Here is a 26,796-nt window from a genome sequence, read left to right as displayed (position 1 = left end):
TTGATAATGCAAATGGCTCCATCTTGAGGAAATACCAAGAATGACAACAACAATTATAAAGCGAAATTCTATGTCTGAAGCTCAGTTACAATACAAATATAAATATGGATTACATATTTTGGAATATTAATGACCTCTTCAATAATTATATTATACCAAGGCAAACAGTATTCTGCAGAATGAACTAGGTGATCTAATGTGGTATAGTTCTACTTAAAAGAAACTATACATTTTCTGTTTTTTAAATACCGGTACTATTAAGCAGCTACAATGGAGTGTTCCAATCATGCTTTAAGGATATTACTGAAAGCTGTAATCAGTTAATTATTAGAAAAAAATATTAGAAGGTTCAACTCATTAGTGGACAACTAAATGAAATAATTAAATGATTTAGTTACTTTATGAGAAAACAACATATTTTTATCTACAATCTTCAGGCTGTAGTTTTGCAGCTTTCATCTTCATTTTCACCCTATAAAAATACAGATGCATCTCAGTGAAAATACTTATAGTGTTATAATCCATATTTATTAAATTAAAGCAGTATTTTCCCACACAATCTACTCTTTCTCTCTTCTTGGGACCGCACTTCAGCTGCTCTTGTTATACTAACTAGTAATCATTATAATGTCACTAGCCACTATTAAGTAAGGCAGCTATAGGCAGCTAGAAAGGAACACAATCACGAGAAGGTATTTTATAGAATTAAACTGACTGCACCGCCAATTAAAATAAAAAGGTAATGTTACCTGATTTCTCAGCAAGCCTATACTTTCCCTCTGACATACATTTTTTCTATCATACAGACAAAGCCTTCTATGTTTGCTTTTCTCTTTCCCCATGCCTTTCTTTCATATATGTGGAATTTTTGGCTTTTTACAACAGGTAATAGCAGCATCCTATACCAGTAGTAAACTTCCTTTATTTTTCTTTACTTTTCTTTAACTAGCAGTGGAAGCCACTGAAAGATTTTTTAAAGGGCTTAGAAGCTTGTCCCAGACTCAACTACATGTTTTGCCTTGTGCATTTCCTTTCTGCTTTACCATTCTCTGCATTTAATTCATTACAGCTAGCCACATCCCATAGGATATTTGGGCTGCTGCAAAAATATGGACAACCATTACATGGAAAGTAACATGATACAGAAAGCTCTAACTCTAGTGGTCAGCCAGATTATTGCAATTTAGGTAGAGGAGTTCTACTGGAAAAACAGAATAGACAAATAAGGGTAATAAAAAGTAAGTCAGCCAGAGGGTAGAAGTGAACCAAGGGGTGGGGGGGGGGAAGGGACTTCTAAACTTCCAGGTGTCTGATGCCTAGGTGTCACTCTTTCCAGTGTAAGGAGCAGAGGTTTATTTTTTTTGCAAACCAAGATTTGAAGTAAGATTCAGATCCTGATAATGAGGAATTAAACCAGGTTCCTGATACAGAGAATCTTCCCCCACCCCGAAATATTGGGAATATAAGATTGCTTAGCCATAAAAACAATCTTAAATAAAGTACATTGCAAGATAGAAAGAAGAGAGACAGCTTCCTCATTACTAACACATAGCATTATATAAAGCATTTGAAGGAACACTTCCCAAACATAGTGGCTTAAGTGGAATGTCTCGCCTCAAAACTCAGAGGCAGGAACATTCTCTAGAATAGTGTTTCTCAACCTTAGCAATCTTAAGATGTCTGGACTTCAGTTTCCAGAATTTTCCAGCTATTTGCTTGTGGAATTCTGGGTGTTGAAATCCAGACACCTCAAAGCTGCTAAGGTTGAGAAACACTGTTCTAGAAAACTCTGCAGTTGCTTCAAGGGGTTTCCCAAATTATTCATGCATATAAACGAATATATAGCCACTTCATATTGCTGGCACCATGAGTGTTGCTTGTACATAGGCACGCAGGAACCTCCCAAAACAACTGTGCCAACCCTACTGGAGGACAGGCTACCACAATACATCAAATCTTTTGTGCAGCCCAATGACCATGGAGAACAATAGAACATGGTTCTCCAGCAGAACATAGTTATTTCCCTTTTGTTTTCTCTCTTTCCCAATTAATTTGTGTCTGATTGGTTCACTTTATTTTCTTAGGTGTCCAACTCCAGGATGTGATGGCAGTGGTCATGTGACAGGAAACTATGCATCCCACCGCAGGTAAAAAAGAAAAAGAAATGTGAGAGCATTTAACAAACTATAGAGATACAAGATTGCAATTGGCAGTTAATAATAATAATAGCTACATATTTACCATGTACAATATACATTTCTGGGCCCAATTTAAAATATATCTTAATCTTAAACTCCTAAATACTTTGGATTTGGTAATTCACAAGACCTCCTTCACCTGCATGAACTTATTGAAACTTATGTTACAAAAAAATAAATAAATCCTGAAGCCTTAGATTTGGTGAGTCTTACTTTGGTTAAGCTTTTAGTTTATTTTTAAAAAGAAAAAATAATAATCTTTAATTATTATTTTGTTGCAATATCTTTAAATTATTTTGCATTTCATGCATTTCTTTTGCATTTCTTAGTGTTTCTGGATGTCCTTTGGCTGACAAGACGTTAAAATCCTTAATGGCTGCCAATTCTCAAGAGCTTAAGTATGTATTTGTTGCAAAGAGGAGGTATTGACTGATACATTACTTTACAGGGTCTTCTTTCCTCAAAATCCATTATTTAATAAGAGCAGCAAGTAAGGTTATTTTTACTCCGTTTTTTCAAACATCATAAATCACTTTTACCAGGAATATTTTCCTTCTTCAGCTTTATTAAGCCATTCAAATCTCATGTAATTAAAATTGCATGATGGAGAGTTTGGAGGAATGTGCTCATGGGTGGGAAAGTATCCAGTTAGATAAGTATTTTGGTAAACCCTTGTCCTCTATCTCCTGGAGGACTAAAATTATCAGTGGTGGTAGTATTGGAGACTTATTCTCCCCATTTTTTGGATGAGTTTCTAATAGAATAAACATTAAAATGATCCAGATCCACCAGTTTGATTGCATGGAGAATAGACTGATCCAAAGGTCCTCTAAATTAGATGCTGCTATAAATGCAATAAAGCAAAGAAAAATAATCCCATTAGGATCATTAACAATAGATGAACATTATATGAAGATCAATAATAATAGCTGAATCTTAATGTATTTTTTTTAAAAAAAAACAGTGGTAAATCCCACTGACAAAGAATAATATGAAGAGAAAGGGCAAACTTAGCTATTGACATTTGAATGTTTTCTATTCACCTGCTCCTGGGGGTAGTCTTGAGCTGAAGAATAAGACTTTTGTTCAAGATCCAGTTTAAGTACATGATGGAAGTGCATAACTATGCCTGTTGCAGAATCAGGAATAACCTCTTCCGGAAATGAATGGCTGGAAATTCTGTTCTAGTGGGACACTCCAGTCCTGACCCTAGACAGTATTGTGAGTCTCAAAGACTGGCTCTTGGGTTGATCTGTTCAGTGCATTCAGTCCCGAGCAATATGTTCAGAACCTCTTCTCAGAGGAGATCAAAGGAGAGAGGCACAGCACATTGTTCTGTAAGTTACTTCTCTCTCTTTGCAGCACCTGACTTCAGAGACCCAGACAATGTCCTTCCTACATTTTTCTATAGGGCAGTCAAGCCTGAGTTCTTTTACCTGGCATTTCATGTCTAAAGAGTGTAGAACATGCTCTGGGCCAGGGTTTGTATACCACAATTTTTGGATGGTAGGCTGATGTGCTTTATGTTTTATTAACACTTATATATGATTATAACTACTGGAAGTGAAGTTGAAAGTATAAAATATATATTTTTAAAAAACATAAATGCATATATTGTAGATACAGATGCATACATACTCTACCTTTGAATTTTTTAGTCAAAATAACCGATTGGCCATCTAAGGTATATATCAGAAGTAAGTTACTTGTGGGCAATATGCAACCATTGAAGCCTCCTTACAAATTGCTAATAAAACAATTCCTAAGAAAAGTTGCAGTTCAATTAAAAGACAGCATTGAGGCACTGATCATAGCAGCATAAAAACTAGCATCAAGCACCAAATCCATAGAAGAAGGGGTCTACCATACTAGACATGATCCAAGGTGCAGAGTGTGCAGAGAGGCCTCAGATACAGTCAAACATGTAGTGGCAGGGTGTAAAATGTAGGGAGGAAGAGTGGCACAACCAAGTAGCTGGCACTGTGTACAGGAATATTTTTCTGTGCATGGGCTGGACTGTCCCCAGTTCAGATGGGATATTCAACAGAAAGTCATAGAGAATAACAGGACCAAGATCTAGTGGGATTTTCAGACCCAGATGGACATGCTGGTATTGGCCAATCAAGCAGACATCATGATGATCAACAAGGAGCAGAAGACAGAGCTGGTGATAGATGTAGTGGTGCCAATTGATAGCAACATCAGGAAGAAGGAATATGAGAAGCTGGGAAGTATCAGGACCACAGGTAGAAACTGGGTAGGTTTGTCAAAAATAAAGGCTGGATGGTCCCAGTGGTGATAGGAGCATTTCAGGGCTGCCAAGCTGGGACAATAGTTCCAACATACTTTAGGAAGAAGATCAAAGCTATCTGTCCAGATGCACGCAGTGCTAGAAACAGCTAAGATAATACACAGAACCTTCAAACTCCCAAGCTTCCGGTAGAGTACCCAAGATTGAGAAAGATATGTACCAGCCATAGAGAAGAGAAAGAATTTTTAAATATATATATATATATATAAGTTTTTTCACAGAGTAAAAATAATACAAACTTTAAGTTGAAGACATTAAAGCATTTTCTGTATTTTCACCACAAAGTAGCAAAACTGCAAAGCAAGAAAGTCCTATTGAAACTTTCGCTAAAGTTCTCAATTTAATAAGGTAGGATTCATTTGAATCGTTCTTCTTTTTCTCTATATTTTGTTTCATAGGTGCCCCACTCCTGGATGTGATGGTTCTGGTCATGTGACGGGAAATTATGCCTCTCACAGAAGGTACGGACCCCTTACCTATTCAAAAGTAAAAATTAGGAAGTTGGGAAGAGAAATAAACTGCTTTGCATACTTTTCTTTAGCTTGTCTGGCTGTCCTCGGGCCAGGAAAAGTGGTCTGAAAGTGACTCCTACAAAGGAAGAAAAAGAAGATCCTGAACTTAAGTAAGTAGGCTTCCAAAGGCTTCTGATAAATCACAAATCACACCCCAGTTGATCTCACAAACATGTGCATATATAATAACAAATTAAAATAAAGTTACGAAAGCTAGCTTTATGGTTCAGTGAATACCACTATCCCTGATATTGCAAAAAAGATGTAATGCAGGAAAGTTTCTAAGCCTTTCCCTGAATATATTCTCAGCAATCTTTTTCCTACCCTGAGTTTATTGCAATTATCCATGCAGATACATATGCTGATAAATGTTAACAACTGTCACATATTTATGATTAAATATCATTGTATATTTTAAATCTTTTAAAGTGGCTCTATTAGACTAACCTTGGCTTGTCCGCTAAATGCAATGAGTGGGTTAACATAAAAGTTAAGTTCACATAAAATGCCAAGATATAATGTGGGTTAACACAGGACACTCATCCCAGAGCACATTATAGCTCTCGTGGCTTATGTCATTTGTGAGATCAAATATGCTAAGAGCTTTCCATTAAAAATCCTGGACATGCATATTATTTTGCTAATTTGAATTTATTTTCCTGAGCTCTTACTGTTGTAAGAGAGATCTTTAGACAAATATCAGTTTTGCTGTGCTCCTACAGATGTCCAGTGCTAGGCTGTGATGGCCAAGGTCATGTATCAGGTAAATACACTTCCCATCGCACAGCTTCAGGTTGTCCCATGGCTGCCAAGAGACAGAAGGAAAGTCCTCTCAATGGATCTTCTCTACACTGGAAGTTGAACAAGCAAGAGCTGCCACACTGCCCTTTGCCAGGCTGCAATGGGCTGGGTCACGTTAATAATGTTTTTGTCACCCACAGAAGGTATCCCTTTGTTTTTATACCCTTTCCCCCCTTCTCTCAGCAAGTATCTATAAATCAATGGAGTTTTGTTAATTTGACAATCCTATTCAACTGACAGGAAAAGTCTTGTTAGGATTTTGCATGCATTTTAAATAGCTCATCTTTCAGGGATGATTGGGACCAAAACTTTTAATGAACACTTATGCATACTGTATAAGAATACGTTATTCCTAGGATCAAACCACTGAGCTAATATTTTATAGATCTTCGAAGAATGAGCATCATAAGCTGTTCATAATTTGTTCTGTTGAGCTGCTAATGTGATTTCAAGGTCATAAATTTCATAGCATGAATGTACCTAGTTTGGCTGTTAGTAAAACAGTAGTGCAAAAGTATCAGATTTGGTGCTTTGAAGCAAGAGCTATCAAGGTGCAGCCATAATAGAACTAAACAATGCACTGAAAGAGAAAACTGTTGTAGGCATGATCCTGGAAATCATACAAAACAAATATTATATAACCGTGTTTCCTCGAAAATAAGATCTGATCTTATATATATATGGCCTCCAAAAGAGGCACCAGGTTTTATTTGCAAGGTATGTCTTACCCACTTACCTTAGGACCACCGCAGCCAGGCCTCCCACGCTCCGACACCTGTAGCGCCGCTGCCCAAGTTCTTCTGCGGCCACTTGCAGCTGCATGCCACGTGGTGCATCATGCCACCGCTGCCACTCATGGCAGAAGGTTGCGTAACTCATCACACTGATCATGCCACTGTCGCCTCTCACAGCAGGAGGCCGCATGGCTCGTCTCACCATTCGTGCGCTTATGCTGCTGCCACCGCACCATGGCACTATCTTGCTGTGAGCGGTGGCAGCGGCACAATCAGCACGATGAGCCATGCAGCATCCTGCTGCAAGTGGCGGCAGTGGCACGATCAGCATGACAAGTCACACAGCCTCCTGCTATGAGTGGCAGCAGCAGTGCGATGCATCACATGGCGGGCAGCCGCAAGCAGCCATAGAACGTGGGCAACAGCGCAACAGTGTCGGGGGGTGGGAGGCCTGCTGCAGTGGTCCTAAGATAAGCAGGCATGGGGCATGTGGGGCAGCTCCAACCCCCACCCCCACCCTAGCTTGATTTTTACACATGTGCCTCACCCCAAAACTAGGGCTTATTTTGGGGATAGGGCTTATATTAGGCACATGCGTAAATTTCAAGTTAGTACGTATTTTCGGGATGGGTCTTATTTTCACAAAAACATGGTAACATTATTATGTTAAGAGCCTGGCGGAGCAGTGGTTAGAATGCAGTACTGCAGGCTTCTTCTACTGACTGCTGGCTGCCTGCTGTTTGGCAGTTCGAATGTCACCTGCTCAAGGTTGACTCTGCCTTCCATCCTTCCAAGGAGGACCCAGATTGTTGTGGGCAATATGCTGACTGTAAACTGCTTTGAAAGGGCTGTAAAGCCCTGTGAAGCGGTATATAAGTCTAAGTACTAATGCTATTGCTATTATAAGTGTGGAGCATAATGGACAGCATAGTGAAATGGATTTATATTGACAAGATATTGGAGGCTGAGTTGTTGCAATCAAAATATGTTTCGACTTTCATATAGGTCCCCTTTCCTACTCTTTTTAGTTTGTCTGGATGTCCCCTGAATGCACAAGCCTTAAAAAAAGGGAAAATATCTGAAGAACTAATGACTGTTAAGTTGAAATCAAATGGAGGTAAGGAGACTAGATTACATAAATCTAGTGTTAACCTACTGATATACTGAGAATTATAAGAACAGTTGTGCCACATTAAAGCAGTATTATTACAAAAGGTTTGACTATGTATTGTTTTTCCATAATATCTATGTGATACTGTGCTCTCTATCTTCCCTTAATAGATATTAACTATGGGTAACATATAGTCATTTTGATTAGCCACCAAAGATTCTCTTTTAAAAACTATTGAAGTTTATGATTGGGCATTAGGCATAGATGTACTTGCATTAATTATAAATTTATATTTACCACTTTGTCACTTTACTGATATGCAAAGGGAAAATCAGCAGTTCCTATCCCTATGTAATACAACATTTAACTTAACAAAACTAACTTTTGGAGCTGTGTCATATAGCTGAAATTGATATATAAATATAGCTGAAATTGATGCATAGATTACATACCAAAACTATGTTCCCTTTATATATTAAACTTCCTCACCAACAGACATTTAAATCAGTAGCACAGCAGGAAATTATTGAGAAATGTAGTGGACATGTATGAACCTTTTGAAGCCCTTCATGATTTCCTGGTCCTTGATATGTCACAATGGAGAGTTTTATATTAATTCTGATAAGTGTAGAATGAAATTGCTAATATGCACTTTTGTTTCCAATTAAATGGGTGGCTGTCTAACCAACTTAAGCCTCAGTTTCACAGTGTTTCTAAAGACAGATGTGAATATTTTCAGGAAGACATTTTGTGCTTGACTTGAACTAGTAAATCTTGTGCAGGTTTAGAGAATGAAGAGGAAATCAGACATTTGGATGAAGAAATTAAAGAACTAAATGAATCCAACCTTAAAATTGAAGCTGACATGATGAAACTCCAGACACAGGTAAGAATGTAACTACTTCATTGAGATACAGCAATAATACATATTTTTCCCCAGGCCACCCATTTTAGCACATGAAGGATCTGGTCGCTTGCTCCTTAGAAAGTTAGCTTGGTTTAGGAAAAAAATGAAGGCCACTGTTAAGGAAGAATACTGGTGACCAGGTCAGTACACACATTCTCTATGTGCAGCTTGTTCTCAGAAGATTAGGAAAAGGGGCATAGTGACAGATGGTAACATCATGAACAACACATGAACACTTCCCTGTGTGCTATCTGCCAGTTGGCACATGCTCTGCTTCTTCCTGGTTGGACCACACCAAGGCCTTGGTTGCTACTGAGCACTACCAGTTGAGTTTTACAATGCTGACTATCCTGACATGGCGAGGGGTTCATATTGCTTGAGGCTGAGTCTAGGAATGTTTGTTTGCCAGATCTATTGGAAAGAAAGGAAGAAGAAAAGTGAAATATTTTAAAGTGATGTGTTGTGAAAGAGCATGTAAAGAGAAGGAAAGGATTGGAAAACAAATTAAAAGAGCTAATATGTCATTGTACACATTCAACGCCTCACTATGGATGATGAGTCAGACACTTAGATTTGCTGTATGGTATAGATCAGCGGTTCTCAACCTGTGGGTTGCGACCCCATTTGGGGTCGAACAACCATTTCACGGGGGTCGCCAAACAACGCAGTCCGCCATTTTCCCCCCTTTTCCTTAGCTGTGCTACTCCCTTTTATTCTATTGGCTTTCAAAATTAGACTCTCTTGAATAGAGTCTAATTCTATTGGCTTTCAAAAGTCAATAGGAATTGTCCAGGCTGTCTCTGCCCTGCTGAGCCCACCAAAAGTCCCATTCTGCAAATGGTGCTGCAAGTTGTCTGCTGAGCAACTACTAAAAATGTAAGTAAAAGAGGGTCAGGGGTGGGAGGTGGGAGGCCAGCGGGCGCAGAGGGTTACTGGCATGCGTGGGGCCCAGCAGGTGCCTTACCTCCCTTGGGCTGGGCCAGCTGGTGGCCCAGCCGGTGGTCGGCATGCGCCGTCTCTGCCGCTTGCCAGCTACGCCCGGCCAGCGCAGGAGGCAGCACCACGCATGCACGGCGCTCCCGGGCAGGGAAAGTCCTCGACTTATGACTGGTTGGGTAGTCCTCTACTTATGACTGGTTGGGTAGTCCTCGACTTACAACCGGTTGGGTAGTCCTCGACTTACGACCGGTTGGGGGTCGTGGCATTAAAAAGGTTGAGAACCACTGGTATAGATGATCTCAAACAGCTATCCTTGAGGGGAAGATGTTCTGAGGCAGCTTGGGATTTCATAGTCATCATGATAACTGGGGGTTTGTCCCAAACTATCCTAGTCCAATGCTTAGGAAACCACATATGAGACCTGGTTTATACTCTGGAGCAATTGTGCATGCTCTGGTGGTGGTAGGTATAAGAGCTACTCCATTGTCATTGACAGATCACTTTTTAGTGACCATAGAATTAACTGGCTTTACTCACCTCTGCAAGGAGATAAATCCAATTAAATCAGCCCATCCCAGACATAGAATAGATCCTACTGGCTGCCAGATGGCATTTGCAGAGTCTGCAGGGTGGTTTTGTTAGAATTCCAGTCGTCTTCTGAAGTATAGATTGTAGGAAAGACTATCTGCAATCTTTTCAGTCACAATCCAGGTGTGGGCAGAGAATAGAAATAATAATAATAATAATAATAATAATAATAATAATAATAATAATAATAATAATTATTATTATTATTATTATTATTATTATTATTAATGATGATGATAGTTGAGGTTTAGATAGAGAGAATATGATCCTCTTAGTCTTTCTGCATCTTTCAGCAGTCTTGAATACCATTAGTCACAGTATCCTTCTGAATCATCTGTGAGGCTTAGAAGTCAGGGGTACATTTTGTGCTGGTTTGTTTCCTAAGTGGATGGTTTGAGGCAGGTTGGGCAAAAGACAGTTTGAGCCCTTCAACACTCTGCTACAGGATGCCTCAGAGATCAACTTTCTTTCCTGTCTTATTTAACATTTACATGAAGCCTCTGGAAAAGATTATCTACCAGCTTGGGGTTGGTGTCATTAATACGTGGTGGAATTTTAATCCACGGTCTGCAGACTGTAGCACTGGGTTCCAAAGCTGACTGATTACAGAATAAAATGAGCTTTAGGCTATGAAAGGAGTTGGGTTCCCCTAGAAAAAGCTAGTGAGCAATTTCAGAGTCCTGTACTCTCATCTCCTAGTAGAACAGAAATTAGAAGCTGTGATCAATAAGCCCTTTGCTCAGCTACAACTAGGATGTGGATGTCAATTGTGGTCAATCTTAGAGCAGAAGACTGTGGCTAATATCCTATCATCATGCTAGGATTCAGTTAGACAATCTGTGGCCTGTTGGATCATTCTTTCAGAGATACCTGATTTCTTATCAGATTCCTCAACATCTTCAACACTGACAGAACTTCTAATATACTGGAAAAGTTCTTAAAAATTCAGAGAGATGTCCAGAGATGCCTTGAAAGTAGCCCATGTTGAACTGCACAGCACAATCAAACATCAGAAGTTGCCTACAAGAAATTTGTATCATTTTGTTTGATGTCATAAAATGCTTTATGATAACTTGTATATCATAAAATGTTTTATAAAATTTGCCAGATTTCAGTTCCACAGGATTTTTGACATATTCCATAAAGTCTAGCCTATTTGAGGTGAAAAGTTCTGCTCTATGGTAAACCACTTTCCCCAATTAAAAGTTACAGGCATGAGAATTTAAATAGTATATAAATATGCAATGAGCAGTTCACAACCATCAAGAAATTGCAATTAATGCACAATGCAGCATGCTATCATTAGGATTAATACCATAGGACCTGCATAGGTTTATTTCTGGCTTAGAGACAAATGTGTTTATAACCTTTAAAATCCTATCTGGCTTTTGCCTGATTATTTGCAGACCACTAATTCTAAATGGAATCTGCTTGCTGAGCCCCCCTCAGCAGTGAAATACGGTGAGAAGGAATTTGTAGGAAACTTGCCGAGGTGGCGCAGCAGTTAGAGTGCAGTACTGCAGGCCACTTTAGCTGACTGTGTTCAGCAGGTCAGCGGTTCAAATCTCACCGGCTCAAGGTTGACTCAGCCTTCCATCCTTCCGGGGTAGGTAAAATGAGGACCCAGATTGTTGGGGGCAATGTAAATATATATATACATTGCTTACTGGTGTACACCGCTTAGAGAGTGCTTGCACTTAAAGCGGTATATAAGTCTCATAAATAAATAAATAAAACTTGCAGAGGCTGTTCTCTTATGGAACGCCTTCTTTTCCTCCTGAGCACAGAGGAGTTGTTAGATGTTTCCATTGTAACAAATAGTTATCACCTTCACAAGAAGTGACTAAATCTCTAACTTTTGAATGATAACTATATACTGCATATTACCCAAATATAGATAGGCTTGTAGTGCATAATGTACTGTACTATAATTGCATCCTAAATTTGGCATTGCAGCAGCACAAAAACAGTGGTGAGAATTGCAAAGCAAGGAAAAACTCATGGAAAGTTTGCAGCTTACTGTGATGACCAGTGGAGCCTGAACAAAATGGACTGATCTGTCGAAGTCTTTGTTTAGCTCTCACTTGACTCATAGCATCTGGAATATATGTACATGTACATATATTCCAGATGCTGTAGTGTAATTGTTAATATATATATATATATATATATATATATATATATATATATATATACACACACACACACACACACACACACACACACACACACACACCCCTTAGCCTAGGACGATTTACTCTGATGGATCATTTATTCAAGATAATATTTTGTGTTAGCCTTTCTTGACAAAGAGGTCCCACTTTTTTCTATTCTGTTTCTTTTATTTTTAGCCTTTTACATTCAGAAGTGTTACAATCGCAGTCATCCTACAGTATTGCCTTATCTAGCTCTAGTGTGAATGCCAGGGCTGTTATTATTGCAGTGAGTCAGCAGGGATGCTGCAAGGAAGAAAAAAAAAATCAACAGTGTAAACAGTAGTTTGCTTGCTTCTTTTTCTGTATCCCTAATACTGTAGCTAAATTCTTTTTTTAACCAGGCATTTTTAACTAACTACCAAGCCTTCTTCTGTTTTGCCAAATTGTGGCCTTTCATCCATTTGTGAACTCCTGCCAAACAATCAAAGAAACAAATGCTTGTTCTTTTCATCCTACTGTTGTCTAGAGTGGAGAAGACAATTTTCCACAAGTTGGAGCTGGGTGAAAGTGTTGGGAAGGGGAGTAGTTGGGTGGAAATGGAAGCAAGAGGCTAACAAATTTCATTTCTACACTTTTTCAAAAACAATAATGTGTTGCTAAAATTAGCATTTTTTTCTGATGAGTATTGTTAACATGATTTTGTGAGCCTCAGGGTTGCATTTCCTCTGCTGGCTCTTTCTGAGCAAGTTCTAATACATAGTTGAAGCTCTATATCAAGAACCTAACTATTCATTATGCCATCTCTCATTTTTATTTATGGATTCAGATCACATCAATGGAGAGCAATCTGAAAACCATAGAAGAAGAGAATAAACTGATAGAGCAGAATAATGAGAGCCTATTAAAGGAACTAGCTGGTTTAAGCCAAGCTCTCATCTCCAGTCTTGCTGACATTCAACTTCCACAAATGGTACAGTATGTTTGTGACTCAGAATTCTGTACATTCTCTAAGAGTCAAAGAATAAAGAAGTATACAGTAGCATCTTGCAGGGCTGCCAAATGGAAAATTATGATGTACAATCCATTAATGCCACTGTGAAATTATGGAAAATCAGTATGAGCAATTCTGGATAGAATAATGACAGTACTTTAAATAGAAAAGAATAATATTTTAGGAGTGGGACAACTCATCTTGTAGAGAGATAAGAAATATACGAGGGCAATTTGGAAATAAACTTCTGTTTGCTTATAATTGACAGACACTTGCAGATACAGAACTTTTATTATACACATTAGAAAACTACAACATTACATTACTTTTCAACATAATCGCTCTTCAAATTAAGGCACTTGTCATAACGTCTTACAAGGTTTGAAATTCCTTAATCGTAGTTGCTCGGTGCCAAATCTAGGCTATGGGGTGGGTATGATCATAAACAACCCAAGGAACTGGTTCAAAAGTTCCTGGGCATGTCTCGCAGTGTGTGAGTGAGCATTATCATGAACTAACATCACACTGGAAGTCAGCATGCCCCGACGCTTGTTATGGATGAATCATCTGAGTTTTCATAACGTTTCACAATAGACTTCTGAACTGATGGTCAAACCACGCTCCATGAACTTCACTAGCAGTACTCCTTTGGCATCTTCATATTTGGCAGGATTTTCTAGGTACCTCTTCAAGTGTGATGTTGGTCCACCATAATGCTTTCCCGCATACCACTAGACACACGCAAGAACTTTTGAAGCAGTTCCATTGGGATGTTTTTGATCACCCCTCCCATATAGCCCAGATTTGGTGCCAAGTGACTACTAAGGAATTTCAAAACTTGTAAGACGATATGACAAGTACCTCAATTTGAATAGCGATTATGTCAAAAATATAATGTAATGTTGTAGTTTTCTAATGTGTATAATAAAAGTTCTGTATTTGCAAGTGTCTGTCATTGCTAACCAAATGGAGGTTTATTTCCAAATTGCCCTCGTACTAACTTACACAGCTAACATGAAGATGGATGGATTATTTTCTCTTCAAATGTCTAATCCAAAGGTTGAACATATACACACACAGTGACTTTGCCAATGGTCCCTGCCAGCCCCATGAGCAGGGGAACAATATAGACCAAGTTACTTGGTCCCCTTCAATTAATGGCAGCAGAGAAATAAAATCCCACTTCTGCTGCAAACCAGAAGACAGTGATCAGTTGGCAAGAAGGAAAAGTGATTGGGCTCCCCATTGTTCTATGGCCACAATATCTTTGTCAAGGGCCACATGTTGAAACAGGAAAGTCGATAAATACTGTATGATAACCCACAAAAGAACCATTGGAGTTATCATCACATCACCCATGTATATTCAAAGACTTAAACACACACGCTCACACACAAACAGAGCCCCTGGGCAAAAAAATCACTTGCCTCTACCTTGAATCATATCACAACTCAATCAAGCCTCCATATGCCTGTGGTTTTTTTTGTTTTGTTTTGTTTTGTTTTTTAAAAAAAACCTTTCCCCAAAAAGTGATATCTGGACAGATCTCCTTGTGATGTTGGAGTACCAGCCACGGTTGATGAAGAATTATAAATATCTGCCTGCAGCAACTTGCTGGGCCATCCACGGGAGATGGTATAGACAAGTCTTTTACTTGTTAGTAATATGGCAAGTATATTAGCATTACAAGTGAAGGCACTTACAGTAAAACAGGGATAGGCAGAGAGAAAAGGAGTGTCCATTTAATATGATTCCAACTGATTTTGACATGCTTTTACCAGAAAAAAAGTTCTGACTTAGATTTTAAAAACTCAGTTCCCAAGCATCTCAGCCAGATTCAGGTCTTCAGTCCACAGATAAGAAATCTTCTCTCTCTTGCTAATGTCCCACTTATCTTTGATTTCTTTGTTTTGTGTCATTTTTTCAGGGCCCGATCAGTGAGCATAATTTTGAAGCATACGTGAATACACTCACTGAAATGTACAGCAGTCTGGAAAGGGACTATTCCCCGGACTGCAAGGCTCTACTGGAAAGTATCAAGCAAGCAGTGAAGGGTATTCATGTGTAGGATGGAAGAATTGCTGGGCACAAGAAGGTCTCAGCAGCTGCAAATTCCAGATGCATCCATGAAAAGCACCTGGACTGCTTAGAAATATTGGTTGCTGTGCTGCATTTTTAATTACAACATTGCACTATTTTTTTCCAGCTGACATAAAAAGGACATTAAACATAACAGACTATTGTATTAACAGCAATGAGTTAGATCATCAAACGTATTTATTTCTGTACAAATCCTTTTTGTTGCCATTGTTGTTTTGCACTTGTTTCATTTTTGTAAAGTGAATGTACAAAGTGTGTGTAACTATTTTTTTACATTTTTAATTTATTTCCAATCAAAGAGTTGTATGGATTTTTTTTAAAGAAAAGATTGTTTAACAGCATTTCTTGCAGCCTGCCATATTTTTACAAATGTGTTTGTTAATTTATTTTCCAATGGGATTTTAAATAGACTGAAAGTTATAATGTAAATTAAATAATGTGCTGGGTTTGTACAGGAAGAAAAAAATACTATGAAAGAAACAAAGTAACAGAACTGTGATTCTAGTTTATTTTCACCACATCCTGCTTTTTATAACAGTTTTTTTAATGAAATAAGAAATGGGTTTGCAAATAGCATGAGAAGCAAAGACCCAGTGATACCAAGGTGAATTGTACCCTCTAGTGGCTAATTTCCTTGAGCACAGCATGCAGTAAGAGTTCAAGAATTTTTGTAGCAATAATGAAATATAGCAATCAGTAAACCACTGGATCCAGCTACAGCCTTAGCCTACACGAAACAATTGTTTGAAACCATTCAGGGGAAGTCTGGATTGATTGAAGGAAACCTTCTCATTGGGCCAATTTCATGCTCATTCATGAAAGAAGATCAAACTGTTTAATTGTTCAAATAAGATAGGTTTGAAGTATAGAAGCTGGAAAAAAACATTGTTCTGTTTACCACTATCAATATAATTTCATATTGGAAAAGTGCTTCCCAAGTTGATAATTTTTTACATATCACAAAGCAAGGACATTAAACAGTACTTATCATTCAGCTAAATACTGTCAACATTGACTAGTAGTAAATCTTAGGAGTGGCTTAGTTGATAAAACTGATACAACTGATTTTTATACTGAAGAAAACAGAGACCATCCAGAGGTGATTAGTATACATATTGGAGTCTTGTATAACTTTGAGTCAGGTGGCAGCATGTTTTAGTTTCCATTGATTATGGAAAGAGAGGTCTTCAAATGTTGCAGTCTGTAAACCCTCATTCAGAAACACATTCACATTTGTCCAAAGTGAACTCTTTCGTAATCTGTTTTCAGTTCCTGTTTTATAACTGCTCTGAACAAAGATCCAACAACTATCTTAGGGAGTGTAAAAATAATAAATCATTCCCCTCCCTCCAATGTTAACATTATTTTTTTTCCAAAAAAGAAACTACAAACCACCAGCTGAACTGCCTTTAACCATCAGTACAGATCTCATGTGTATATGTGCCTCAGTGGAAAGTGTATAATGGCTTACAGCATAGGCTTTACTTTTTCGGTGCTAGAATGACCGTGATTAGTTTTATTTGCCAACATTATATTTCAACTGGGTATGACCCTACTCACAGTCTTCATTCATACCTATAGTGTTCCTATCCACAGATTGCCTCTTCAGTCATTCTCCAATTTTCATATGCTGTGATTGATTGCTCTTTGGCATTAGGTGGGCTTGCTGTTTGTGTGTGGAGGGACTGGCTTGGCCCTCAGACCTTAGTTTAGACAGGAGAGGTGTATGTTCTTAGAAGCTGTGCTTATTTTTTAAAGAAAATAATTTGACAAAGCTACAGTATGTGCTAATATAAATTAGAACACCAAATTACTATTAAATTATTGTACTTGTTGGTTCATTTGTTATAAGACATTTGCTGACGCCAGTTTAAGGCATACAAAGGCATTCACCCATGACAAAAAGTAAGAAGTAATGTACTAAGTATTTTAAGAAAGTAATCCTATATTTTATTTAAATTAAATTAAGCAATCTCTTTTTAATCTATTATTATTTACTATGGCTTTCAGTTAATTTATCTGTGTTTGGATTTTTGCTCAAAATGTATCTTCATATTTATTTGCCTTCCTTGTATTTGATGTTTTGTAATGTGAGCTGTGATTCTTCCCTTCCTCTGTCTTCCCATTCTTTCTTTTTTCCCTTCTTTTCTCTGCATTAATTTGCTTTGATGAACTATCCTGTAAATTAGACCTTTTGTAAAGGACAATGATGTATGCATTTTTTTTTTAATTTTGGGGTAGTTTGTATACTGTTTCTTCATACAGTTAATATTTCTTACATCAAAGCAACAAAACTGTGTTCTGTGCTGTTCATTTGGTGTATGGTAGGAAATAAAAACTGATACTGGAACGGCTTCCACAAGTTATTTGGCATTTTTTTTAATTCCACATGTCGCATGATGGTTTTTTAAAATACCGGTACTCCCAGGAACTCTCACTCTGACAGATGTATGACTTGCTTTCTGCAGAAGTTTGTCTCTCCTCTAAATGTTACCTAACTTCTAGTGTTATGCCCAAGATCAAAGAAAAGATTTTGAATAGCTGCTAAATGATATTTAAATTAGAAGCACAAAGTAACATGACCAAATCTTCCTGTTATTAAAAAAAATCACCTATCAATTCAGACTCTCTATGAGTGGTATACACCTTCCTTCCTTAAGCTTTTAGATTAGAGCAGTATTTCTCAGTCTTGGCAACATATTGCCAAAGTCCATCCATCTTCAAGTTGCTACAGTTCAGAAACACTGGTTTAGAGAGATACAGTTGATATCTTATGTCATGCCTTCATATGAGACACTACAGGACTCCACTATCTCAGAAGGGAACTATGCCAGTATAAATTCCAGTGTGTATTTCTGATATGTTTCTGGGGTGTTTCTGGATCCTTTTGTACGAGGGCATATTGTATTTATTGAATTCATCACACGTAAAGCGTATTGAAATATGTCTGCTGCATAACTTGGGCTTGTTTGTTTAATTACAGGGCAAATTATTATTATTTCCTTAGCCCTTTTCAGCCCATCTACATGCAGGTTGATATTTTTAAATACTTCTTTTAGAGAAACAGGACTTCCTTTTGCAGTCCTGGCTGACATTGTTCTTCTACATAATTAATGGACTGGGTTATCCTAGAAGCAGTTTGACATGACTGCCAAGATCCAAATAAGGTCTGGGTAAAAAAAAAAAAAAAAACCAAACAGTTAGATTCTTATAGAAAGAAGGTAGAAATGTGTGTAACCTATTTTCTATCAGAGTCAAATGAAATTTGGAAGCAAGTTGGGAAATGAAAAGTATTCAACTTTGTAGGAATACCTACAGATACGCTACTTTGATGTATTTCTTTTAAGCAATTTATCTCAGATGATATAATGCGGTAAAATATGGGTTGGAATACCGATACAAATTTCAAACAAAACTTTAGGAAGAGTTGCACAAAAGTAAAAGATATTCATATAAAATTATTCTGTCCTCTTCATGAATGCAGAAGTAATGTTGTGGAGAGTTGCTGAGAAAGTAGCTCATTGAATCTCATTTAACCATATCTATGGGTGCATTTCCCATAAAATAAACCATAAGCCAGGTGAATTAGTTTATGAAGTACAAAAAGACCATCACACAATCACAGCAGTGAATGATCGGTAATAATGAGAGATAAGAGAATCTATGCCCTCCCCCGTGCTATGATTGGAGTGATAATGGTAGTGTTAAGATAATCTGAGTTAAGAAGAGATATATCAGATATTAAATACTTTTTTCTGCTTTTATACTGTCTCATCTTTATCCATCACCATAACTACACAGAGTTTACATCAGTATTTTTCAACCTTGGCAACTTTAAGATGTATGGACTTCAACTTCCAGAATCCCCCAGTCAGCATGCTGGTTGTTGAAGTTTCCAAGGTTGAGAAACATTGTTGTACATAAACAAGAGGAGGACATTTTTTTATAATGCAGAAGAGCATGACAAAAACAAACAAACCTCCAAATTCATGATTTTATAATCAAAATGGACTGGATTTACATGTACCTGTTCCATCCATTCCATGTTTATCCTGCTCCAACTCATGTTCTGCAGTATGACCATATCTAATCTAGAGATGTATGCATATCTAATCAGTCAATGACCATTCCCAAAATAGTTTCTCTTTCACACACAAATAAAGGTTTGTAGATGACAACAGAGGTGAAAAATGGTTTTCATCATGATAATTACAGTCTGTATCAGAGAAAAGGATTATAGACACATGAATAGACTATATAGACACAGGAGAAATTTACTTTTAATTGCATGAATATTATGCATTAAATGAGGTTCCTGACAAAATAGCATTTAATCATATCTAAATAAGGATAAACAATTTATTGATCTGCATTAAAAATAAAAACAAAGAAAAATAATATTTAACTTTGTAATCGATTTAATGAGATGCTATAGGATGAAATTATCTGCATAATAATCTATGTATGAAAAGTTTATTTTTTTCTCATTTATTTTTAAAAACAATTTTTTATACTTAGAAAATAAAATTCAGAGTATATCTGTCATAGCTAATATACATTAATGCCATGGCTAACAATACATCCAAACTGAATAGAGCAAATGCAAAACTTAGATTACAGTACAGGAAAAAGTACTTCTGAAATAACTGCAGACTTCTGAAATAACTGCAGAATCTTTTTTCCCTGGTGAAAGTCTGATTATAATACCGGATAGAGTAGTGATGGCGAACCTCCAACCCAAACTCCAACCCAAAACCCACTTATCCATTGTTGAGTGCCAGGTAGGTGTGGCCAATTGGCTGGGTGTTGCCAATTCGGTGGGCGTGGTCAATTGGGTGGGCATGGCTGCGATGGTAATGGCATACTACCATCTCACCGCCGTGAGATTGAAATTGACTGATTGAACTTTTTTTTTTTTTTGCACATGGCGGCAGAGGCCTAAAGCGAAAAGGTTTTATAAAACCCAGCTGAAGGCCTAGGACTGGGGCGACAGCGCGTGTGCCCACAGAGAAGGCTCTGAGTTCCACCTCTGGCACTGTGCCATAGGTTCGCCACCACTGGGATAGAGCATCACAATAATGAACCGGTGTTCTTCACTCCAACAAATAAAAGAACTGATGACATTTTTAGTGTTGTTTGTGCCAGAGTAACCTATTTGTAATCAGAGACTAAGGGAAATGACTAAGTAAACAAAAGAGATTTATTTTCTTCATGAGTCATTATTTCTCTCTGACAATTACAGGCATTCCTATCAAAATTATTGACACAAATCTCATTGTTATACACTACCAATGTGGAAGTAGGAATATTTAAGTAACTTAGATTGCAGATGCAAGAATAGTATTTGCATTACATCACAATGCACATTTCATCACTTGATCCACAAAAGAGATCTTGTCTGGTAGTCAGGATACAATGCCAGCGATGCCAATATGAGCAGAAGCTGAGAGTTCAAGGATCCAGAGCAGAAGTCTACAGAGTCCTATCAGATTGTAGCATAAATAAAATGGCCTAGAAAGTGGGCAATCAATAATGTATAAGTAAATTGGGCATGACAGCAGTTAGTGAACAGGATGGTCTGTATCATCTTTTAAGGGCAAAAATAAAAATAAAAAATAAAAAAAGAAGAAAACCGGGCCGAGAGGCTTCTAGGAGACCTACAGTTAAAGAAGCTGCAGGAATTTCTGGCAAGTACTGGTTGTGTATTACATGTGGCACATTCTCCAGTATTGTTAAATGTCTGTGCTTTGGAGTAGGGTAGCAACACAGGAAGCCTTTTCTTACCCAAAAAAAAAAAAAAAACATTTAAGTCTGGCTACATTTTGAAAAAACCTATATCAAATCTGACAAAAACATGTGGGAAAATGTATTGTGATCTGATGAGACCAAGATTTTGGCCATAATTCCAAAAAATGTGTTTGATGCAAAGACAACACCGTGCATCATTAAAAGTACACCATACTCACAAGGCTCTCTCTCTGGAAACATTACAAAGTGGAAAATAAATTTGTGGACCAAAGTTATGAAATATATTTTTGAAGTATACCAAAATGTGCATTGAAATACTTTTATTTCCTTCAAGAAACTGGATGCTAGAATATTTATTTTATTAATAGGGGATTCATACTTTTGCTCTAGCAGCAATTAAATTGGGCTTTCATGGGAAGGCAAATGATGGATTAATTTTAATTTTAGTGGAGAGACATTTAGCAAAGTGATTGATTTGATAATAAGTTTAGATTAACAATAAGCATCTAAATCTATCCTCTTTATTCTTGTCCATTTCTCAATTGAGTAGGAACTTTAATTTGTGGCTTTAAGGCAGGCATGTCAAACTCACGACATCACTGATGTCACGTGACGTGTTGGAGCTTTTTCGCCATTGCCGGCAATGGGGTGGGCGCGGCTCTGGTATGATGAAACCGGCCTGAGGGCCAGTAGTTTGACATCCCTGCTTTAAGGTATGGTTCTTCCTGAAAATTCTGCTGGGGAAGCAAAGTTGCCAAATACTGACTTAGATTTCTTAGATATTTCTCTGAATTGTAGGTTTGAGCGAGCCTCATAGTATTTATAAAAAATTGAGAGAGAAGAATTAGCACAGCTGCAGTTATAACTCAATTTTTTGGATGCAAAATCAACAAAGAAAAGAAAAAGTCAATCAGTAGGCCACCAAAATGGAAGATCAGAATGGAAGATAATATCAGTATGTTAAGATCAGATTCAAGCAAGCTAGAACAGATAAAAGAAAAGAACAATCTGATTATGAAATATCAACTAGAAGCAAGGAACATTAAGGAAACAAGGGAAATAATAAAGCAACAAATAACAGCTATAACCCAAAAGATCAGCAAATATGAAGGCAGAATTGCTAAGTATAGGTGGAATCTTCAATTTCTGTCAAGCCAGAAACGTTTCTCCCAATTCACTCATGGAAAAACTGCAGTGAACTAATCAACACCTGACAAAGAAAAAACCGTAGTTCTGGATGCAGCTATGGGACAACCCAAAGAATTACAACAACAATGCAGCTTAGATAAAGACTGTGGATAAGAATAAAAAAGAAGCTGATATGAAAAAGCTTGTAATGAGAGCAGAAATGGGCTGCTCAAGAATTGATTAGTATCAGGTGAAGATGAACTGCATGGTTTTTGATTGAAACATCTGACTGGTCTATACCCACTCATTGCCAAGTAATTTAGCAACATACTACAAGGAGGTAAAATTGAAAGTTAGTTAATATCTGGCAAAACCTACCTGATAATGAAAGATTGAAGAACATCAAGCATCTACAAGCCAAAATCTGCTTATGAACAACTTTCATATGGCTAAATGGTGTAACTGTATAGGACTTTGCTACACTGTTTAAAGATGAAGAATAAATATATAAGATTGAATATTAATGGGGCAAATACCCCATCCAACTGGAAAAAAGATTTCACTATCTGAGGAAACTAAATGTCAATCACTTTGTTAGACATGGCATTCTAAGGGTTTGGAACAAATATAAAATAATATAATAAAATATAAAACAAATATAGTTATCTCATTTTTAAAGGGTCCTCAATATATGAAGGGGATATAACTCTAGAAAATATGCATTCAAGAAAATATTGAGTTTGACCTTGTATTTTACTTAGTCTGGCAATGTTTTCAACTCATCCTTGTTTGACAGTCAGACTGAAAAGGCCCTAAATAAAGGTATATGCAGTGGTGGGATTCAGCCAGTTTACACCAGTTTGGCAGAACTGGTAGCTAATTTTTTGTTGCCCAGGCCCAAAATGGACTTCTGGAAGCGGCACTATGTGTCATGTGATATATGATGTTTTTAAATATGGTTAAGTATGAAACAAGTAAATCATAGCTATTATAGATTAATCTCTAGGAAAATATGCTTAATACAAAGAAATCGGACAATATTCTCTGCTCATATGCTTTTAATGGCAGCTTTACTAACATACAATTGATGAATCAGGGCTTGCCACTGAGATAAAGATTTGGAGAAAAATCTTTTAAAAATTCCTTTAAATATAATTTTGTCTTTGAAAGCATAAGATGAAGCAGGAAAGTGGGGCATACTATTTAGCATAAGTATATGCATCTACACTCATGGGAAGAGGTTTTAGGGAAATCTGGTATGACTCTGGTAAGCAAAAATAATACGAGCAAGTAACATCGTTCTCTATTTTTATAGTTCATAACATTAAATAAGCATAAAATTGGTTCTTTCTTTTTTGTGAAACTGAGGAAAAAAAACTTGTCTAAAGCTAAATTTAATAATGCCTACGGCATCACATTTTCTATTTTTCAAACAAATAGATTCTATTCACAAGTTACCGCTCCCTATCTTCGTCCGAAAAGCTGCTATTTGACAGACTAAGTAAAAACAAAGCCTAAAAATTGCGAACTGCTATTGGCTGCCTTACTGACGTTATCAATTTTTTTTTGACGCAACACTCTTGCCCCTTCATTGGTCGTGGAGTTGCGGGGCGGAGTCTCTCTGCTTGCAAGGTCGACGCAACAACCAGGTGTCCAGTCCTAAGGAAGGATAGAACGACTCCGCCTCCCACCCAGAGATAAGGTCACGTGCCCCAGTGTTTACATCCTCTCAGCTGTTTGGCTTCTCCCCCCCTCCCCTCTTCTTCCTGGCGTAGTTCAGGCCAACGCAAACAGTCAGGATCATCGGCCGCGGCCGGCGGGACGAGGCTGACGGCGAGGAGAATCTTCTTCCCCCTCCCCTCCCTCCACAACACACAGACATATACGCATTCAGTGGGCAACGTTTTCTCTGACTCGGAGTCCGAGGCGTCCCTTTCTTTCTTAAACTGGTTAGTTCAGCCCTGACAGCTTCTCAAAGCTTCAGTCCTCTTCGGGACGCAGAGGGCGTGTGGAAGGTGAGTCGGATGGGGGGCGGGGAGGGGGCACTTTGTCAGAAAGAGGGGCAGCAATGGGTGCGTGAGGCGCGAGGCGGCCTTGAGGGCTCCAAATGACCTGGCTGGCGAGGTTAGCTCTCTGAAGGCCGTTGAAAGTTCCGGGGAACCAACTGCCCCTGGCGCTTCCCTCCCCCTTTTCCTCGTTGGTCCTTCCTCTCCCCCCTCCCGGGACTCTGGGAAAGTGTACAGAGGGCGGGGGAGGAAAGAGCGTCTGCTGTTCCTCACGGGAGGCACTTCGAGCCCCTCCCCCCCCGTATCTGTGAGCCTCTTAGTCGTTGAGCATTTAAAAGGGCAAGGACTCGGGCTGAGGGCAGAAGGCGACGGTTGTTCTGCTGCCCCGCTCCCCGCCGTCTCCAGCTGTTAACGAGGCGGCCCCTTTTGCTCCGAGCGTTTGCACCGTTCCTGGGACTATAAAAGGATAAACAGGTTGGAGGCGCCGCCGCCTGCTGCTTCCTTGCCCTGCTTTTGGCCGCCAGTTGGCTTTGTGTAGAGGTGCCAAAGAGGAAGAGATCGAATGAATCACCCAACAACAAAGAAGCGGAGAGCACCCGAGTTTGCCCCGCACGAGAGGAAAAGAAATTCGTTTCTCGCTCCTACACACACACACACACACACACACACACACCCGCGCCTGCCACAGTTTTTCGCAAGGCACTCAAGTTCGCGCATAACTTTAATGTCGCCGGCAGGCTGTCCAAGATAGCACATGCCACGGCTTAGGTAGAACGGCTAAGTTCTTCGCAGCCCGCGAGCACATCTGCTTTCCTTCTGTTTATAGGAAGACACTATATTGAACGAGGGAAAGACGATCGGATTCGGGGAGAGAGAGAGAGCCTCTTAGTGTTGGACTGAAGGAGAGAAGGCAAAGTTTGTAGGCAAACTTAAAGCTGCTGGGGTCCAGAGCCTTGCTGAAATTGAGGGCCTATTTGCTATTTAATAGTGATCATCATCATCATCATCCTTTACATGGATGATCTGAAGCTGTATGGAAAAACATCATCTGAAATAGAATCGCTGCTCAACATTGTCCGTATATATAGCCAAGATATTGTAATGGAGTTTGCCTTGGACAAATGTGCCACACTATCAAACAAGGAAAAATAGTGAAAACTGAACGAATCAAGATGCCCCACGAAAATAACATTAAGAGTCTGGATGAGGAAGAGTACTACAAATGCTTCGGTATCCTTCAAGTTGACAACATCAAGCACACTGAAGTCAAGAAAAAGATTAGAGGTGAATACATCAAGAGAGTGAAGAAGATCTTAAAGTCCAAACTCAATGGAGGAAATACTATAAAGGCAATCAACACCTGGCAATTCCAGTCATTAGGTACACAGCTGGAATAGTGGACTGGACTCAAGCAGAACTAAAAGCAATGGATAGGCAGACCAGAAAAATAATGACAATGAATCATGCCCTTCATCCACGCAGTGACATTGACAGACTTTATCTACCAAGGCAAATAAGTGGGCGTGGAATGCTACAAGTACATCAGATGGTTGAAGAAGAAAAAATGGCTTTGGAAGAATATCTGAAGAACAATGATGAAGATGCACTGAAATTAGTATATCAGGAAGGCTTACTAACTACTGGAGAGACCAAACTGGCCTACAATAAAGACCAAATGAAGAACAGAATAGAGGCATGGGAAGACAAAGCACTACATGGCCAATACGTGAAAAAAATAGCTGGGAAAGCAGATAATAATAAAACCTGGCAATGGCTAAGAGCAGGAAAATTGAAGAAAGAGACCGAGGGACTAATTCTGCTGCACAAGACCAAGCCTTAAGGACAAATGCATATAAAGTCAAAATTGAGAAGACAGCAACAGACAGTAAGTGCCGCCTATGCAAAGAAGCTGAAGAAACAGTGGACCACTTGGTAAGCTGTTGCAAGAAGATTGCACAGACTGATTACAAGCAGCGGCATGACAAAGTAGCACCAATGGTGCATTGGAAGATCTGCACAAAATATCATTTGCCTGTAAGCAAAAACTGGTGGGATCATAAAATAGAGAAAGTCATAGAAAATGATAAAATTAAACTGCTCTGGGACTTCAGAATTCAAACAGACAAGCACCTGCAACATAACACCCCAGACTTAACAATTCTCGATAAGAAAGACAAAAAAGTCTGGTTAGTGACGTGGCAGTGCCTGGAGACAGCAGGATAGACGAGAAAGAACTGGAGAAGATAACAAAATACAAAGACCTACAAATAGAAATAGAAAGGTTGTGGCAAAAGCAAGCAAGGGTAGTACCAATAGTAATAGGCTCCTTGGGTACAATCCCAAAACAACTGGAGCACCACTTGAACACCATTAGCATTGACAAATTCGCTATTAGTCAATTGCAAAAGGCGGCCTTATTAGGAACTGCTTCCATCCTGCGACGATATTTGTAATACCATCAAACATCCATATCTGCCTATCCCAGGTCCTGGATAAGGACTCGATAGGTAGACAAAATGCCAAATCCAGTCTGAACATCTGGCTGACTGTGCGATGATCCATAATA

General features: G+C 38.5%; 1 protein-coding gene across 3 annotated transcripts in view; it reads left to right on the top strand.

Moving 5' to 3' along the window:
- ST18 (ST18 C2H2C-type zinc finger transcription factor) overlaps window positions 1-17,702 on the top strand; it is a 119,042-nt gene extending 101,340 nt beyond the window's left edge. For all 3 annotated transcript variants that reach the window (XM_039368594.1, XM_039368592.1, XM_039368593.1), the window contains 9 exons: window positions 2,085-2,147; window positions 2,528-2,596; window positions 4,908-4,970; window positions 5,051-5,131; window positions 5,744-5,965; window positions 7,585-7,673; window positions 8,450-8,553; window positions 13,084-13,227; window positions 15,176-17,702. In XM_039368594.1, the coding sequence (XP_039224528.1) occupies window positions 2,085-2,147; window positions 2,528-2,596; window positions 4,908-4,970; window positions 5,051-5,131; window positions 5,744-5,965; window positions 7,585-7,673; window positions 8,450-8,553; window positions 13,084-13,227; window positions 15,176-15,316 (976 nt within the window). In that variant the 3' untranslated portion in view covers window positions 15,317-17,702. The remainder of the gene's footprint in view (window positions 1-2,084; window positions 2,148-2,527; window positions 2,597-4,907; window positions 4,971-5,050; window positions 5,132-5,743; window positions 5,966-7,584; window positions 7,674-8,449; window positions 8,554-13,083; window positions 13,228-15,175) is intronic.
- The last annotated feature ends 9,094 nt before the right edge of the window (window positions 17,703-26,796 follow it).

The sequence above is a fragment of the Crotalus tigris genome, unplaced genomic scaffold, assembly GCF_016545835.1.
Source record: "Crotalus tigris isolate CLP2741 ecotype Arizona unplaced genomic scaffold, ASM1654583v1 scf7180000020856.321264, whole genome shotgun sequence".
Classification (NCBI taxonomy): Eukaryota; Metazoa; Chordata; class Lepidosauria; order Squamata; family Viperidae; genus Crotalus; species Crotalus tigris.
The sequence above is the reverse complement of the archived record's forward strand: the minus strand, read 5'-3'. Positions and strand labels throughout refer to the sequence as shown.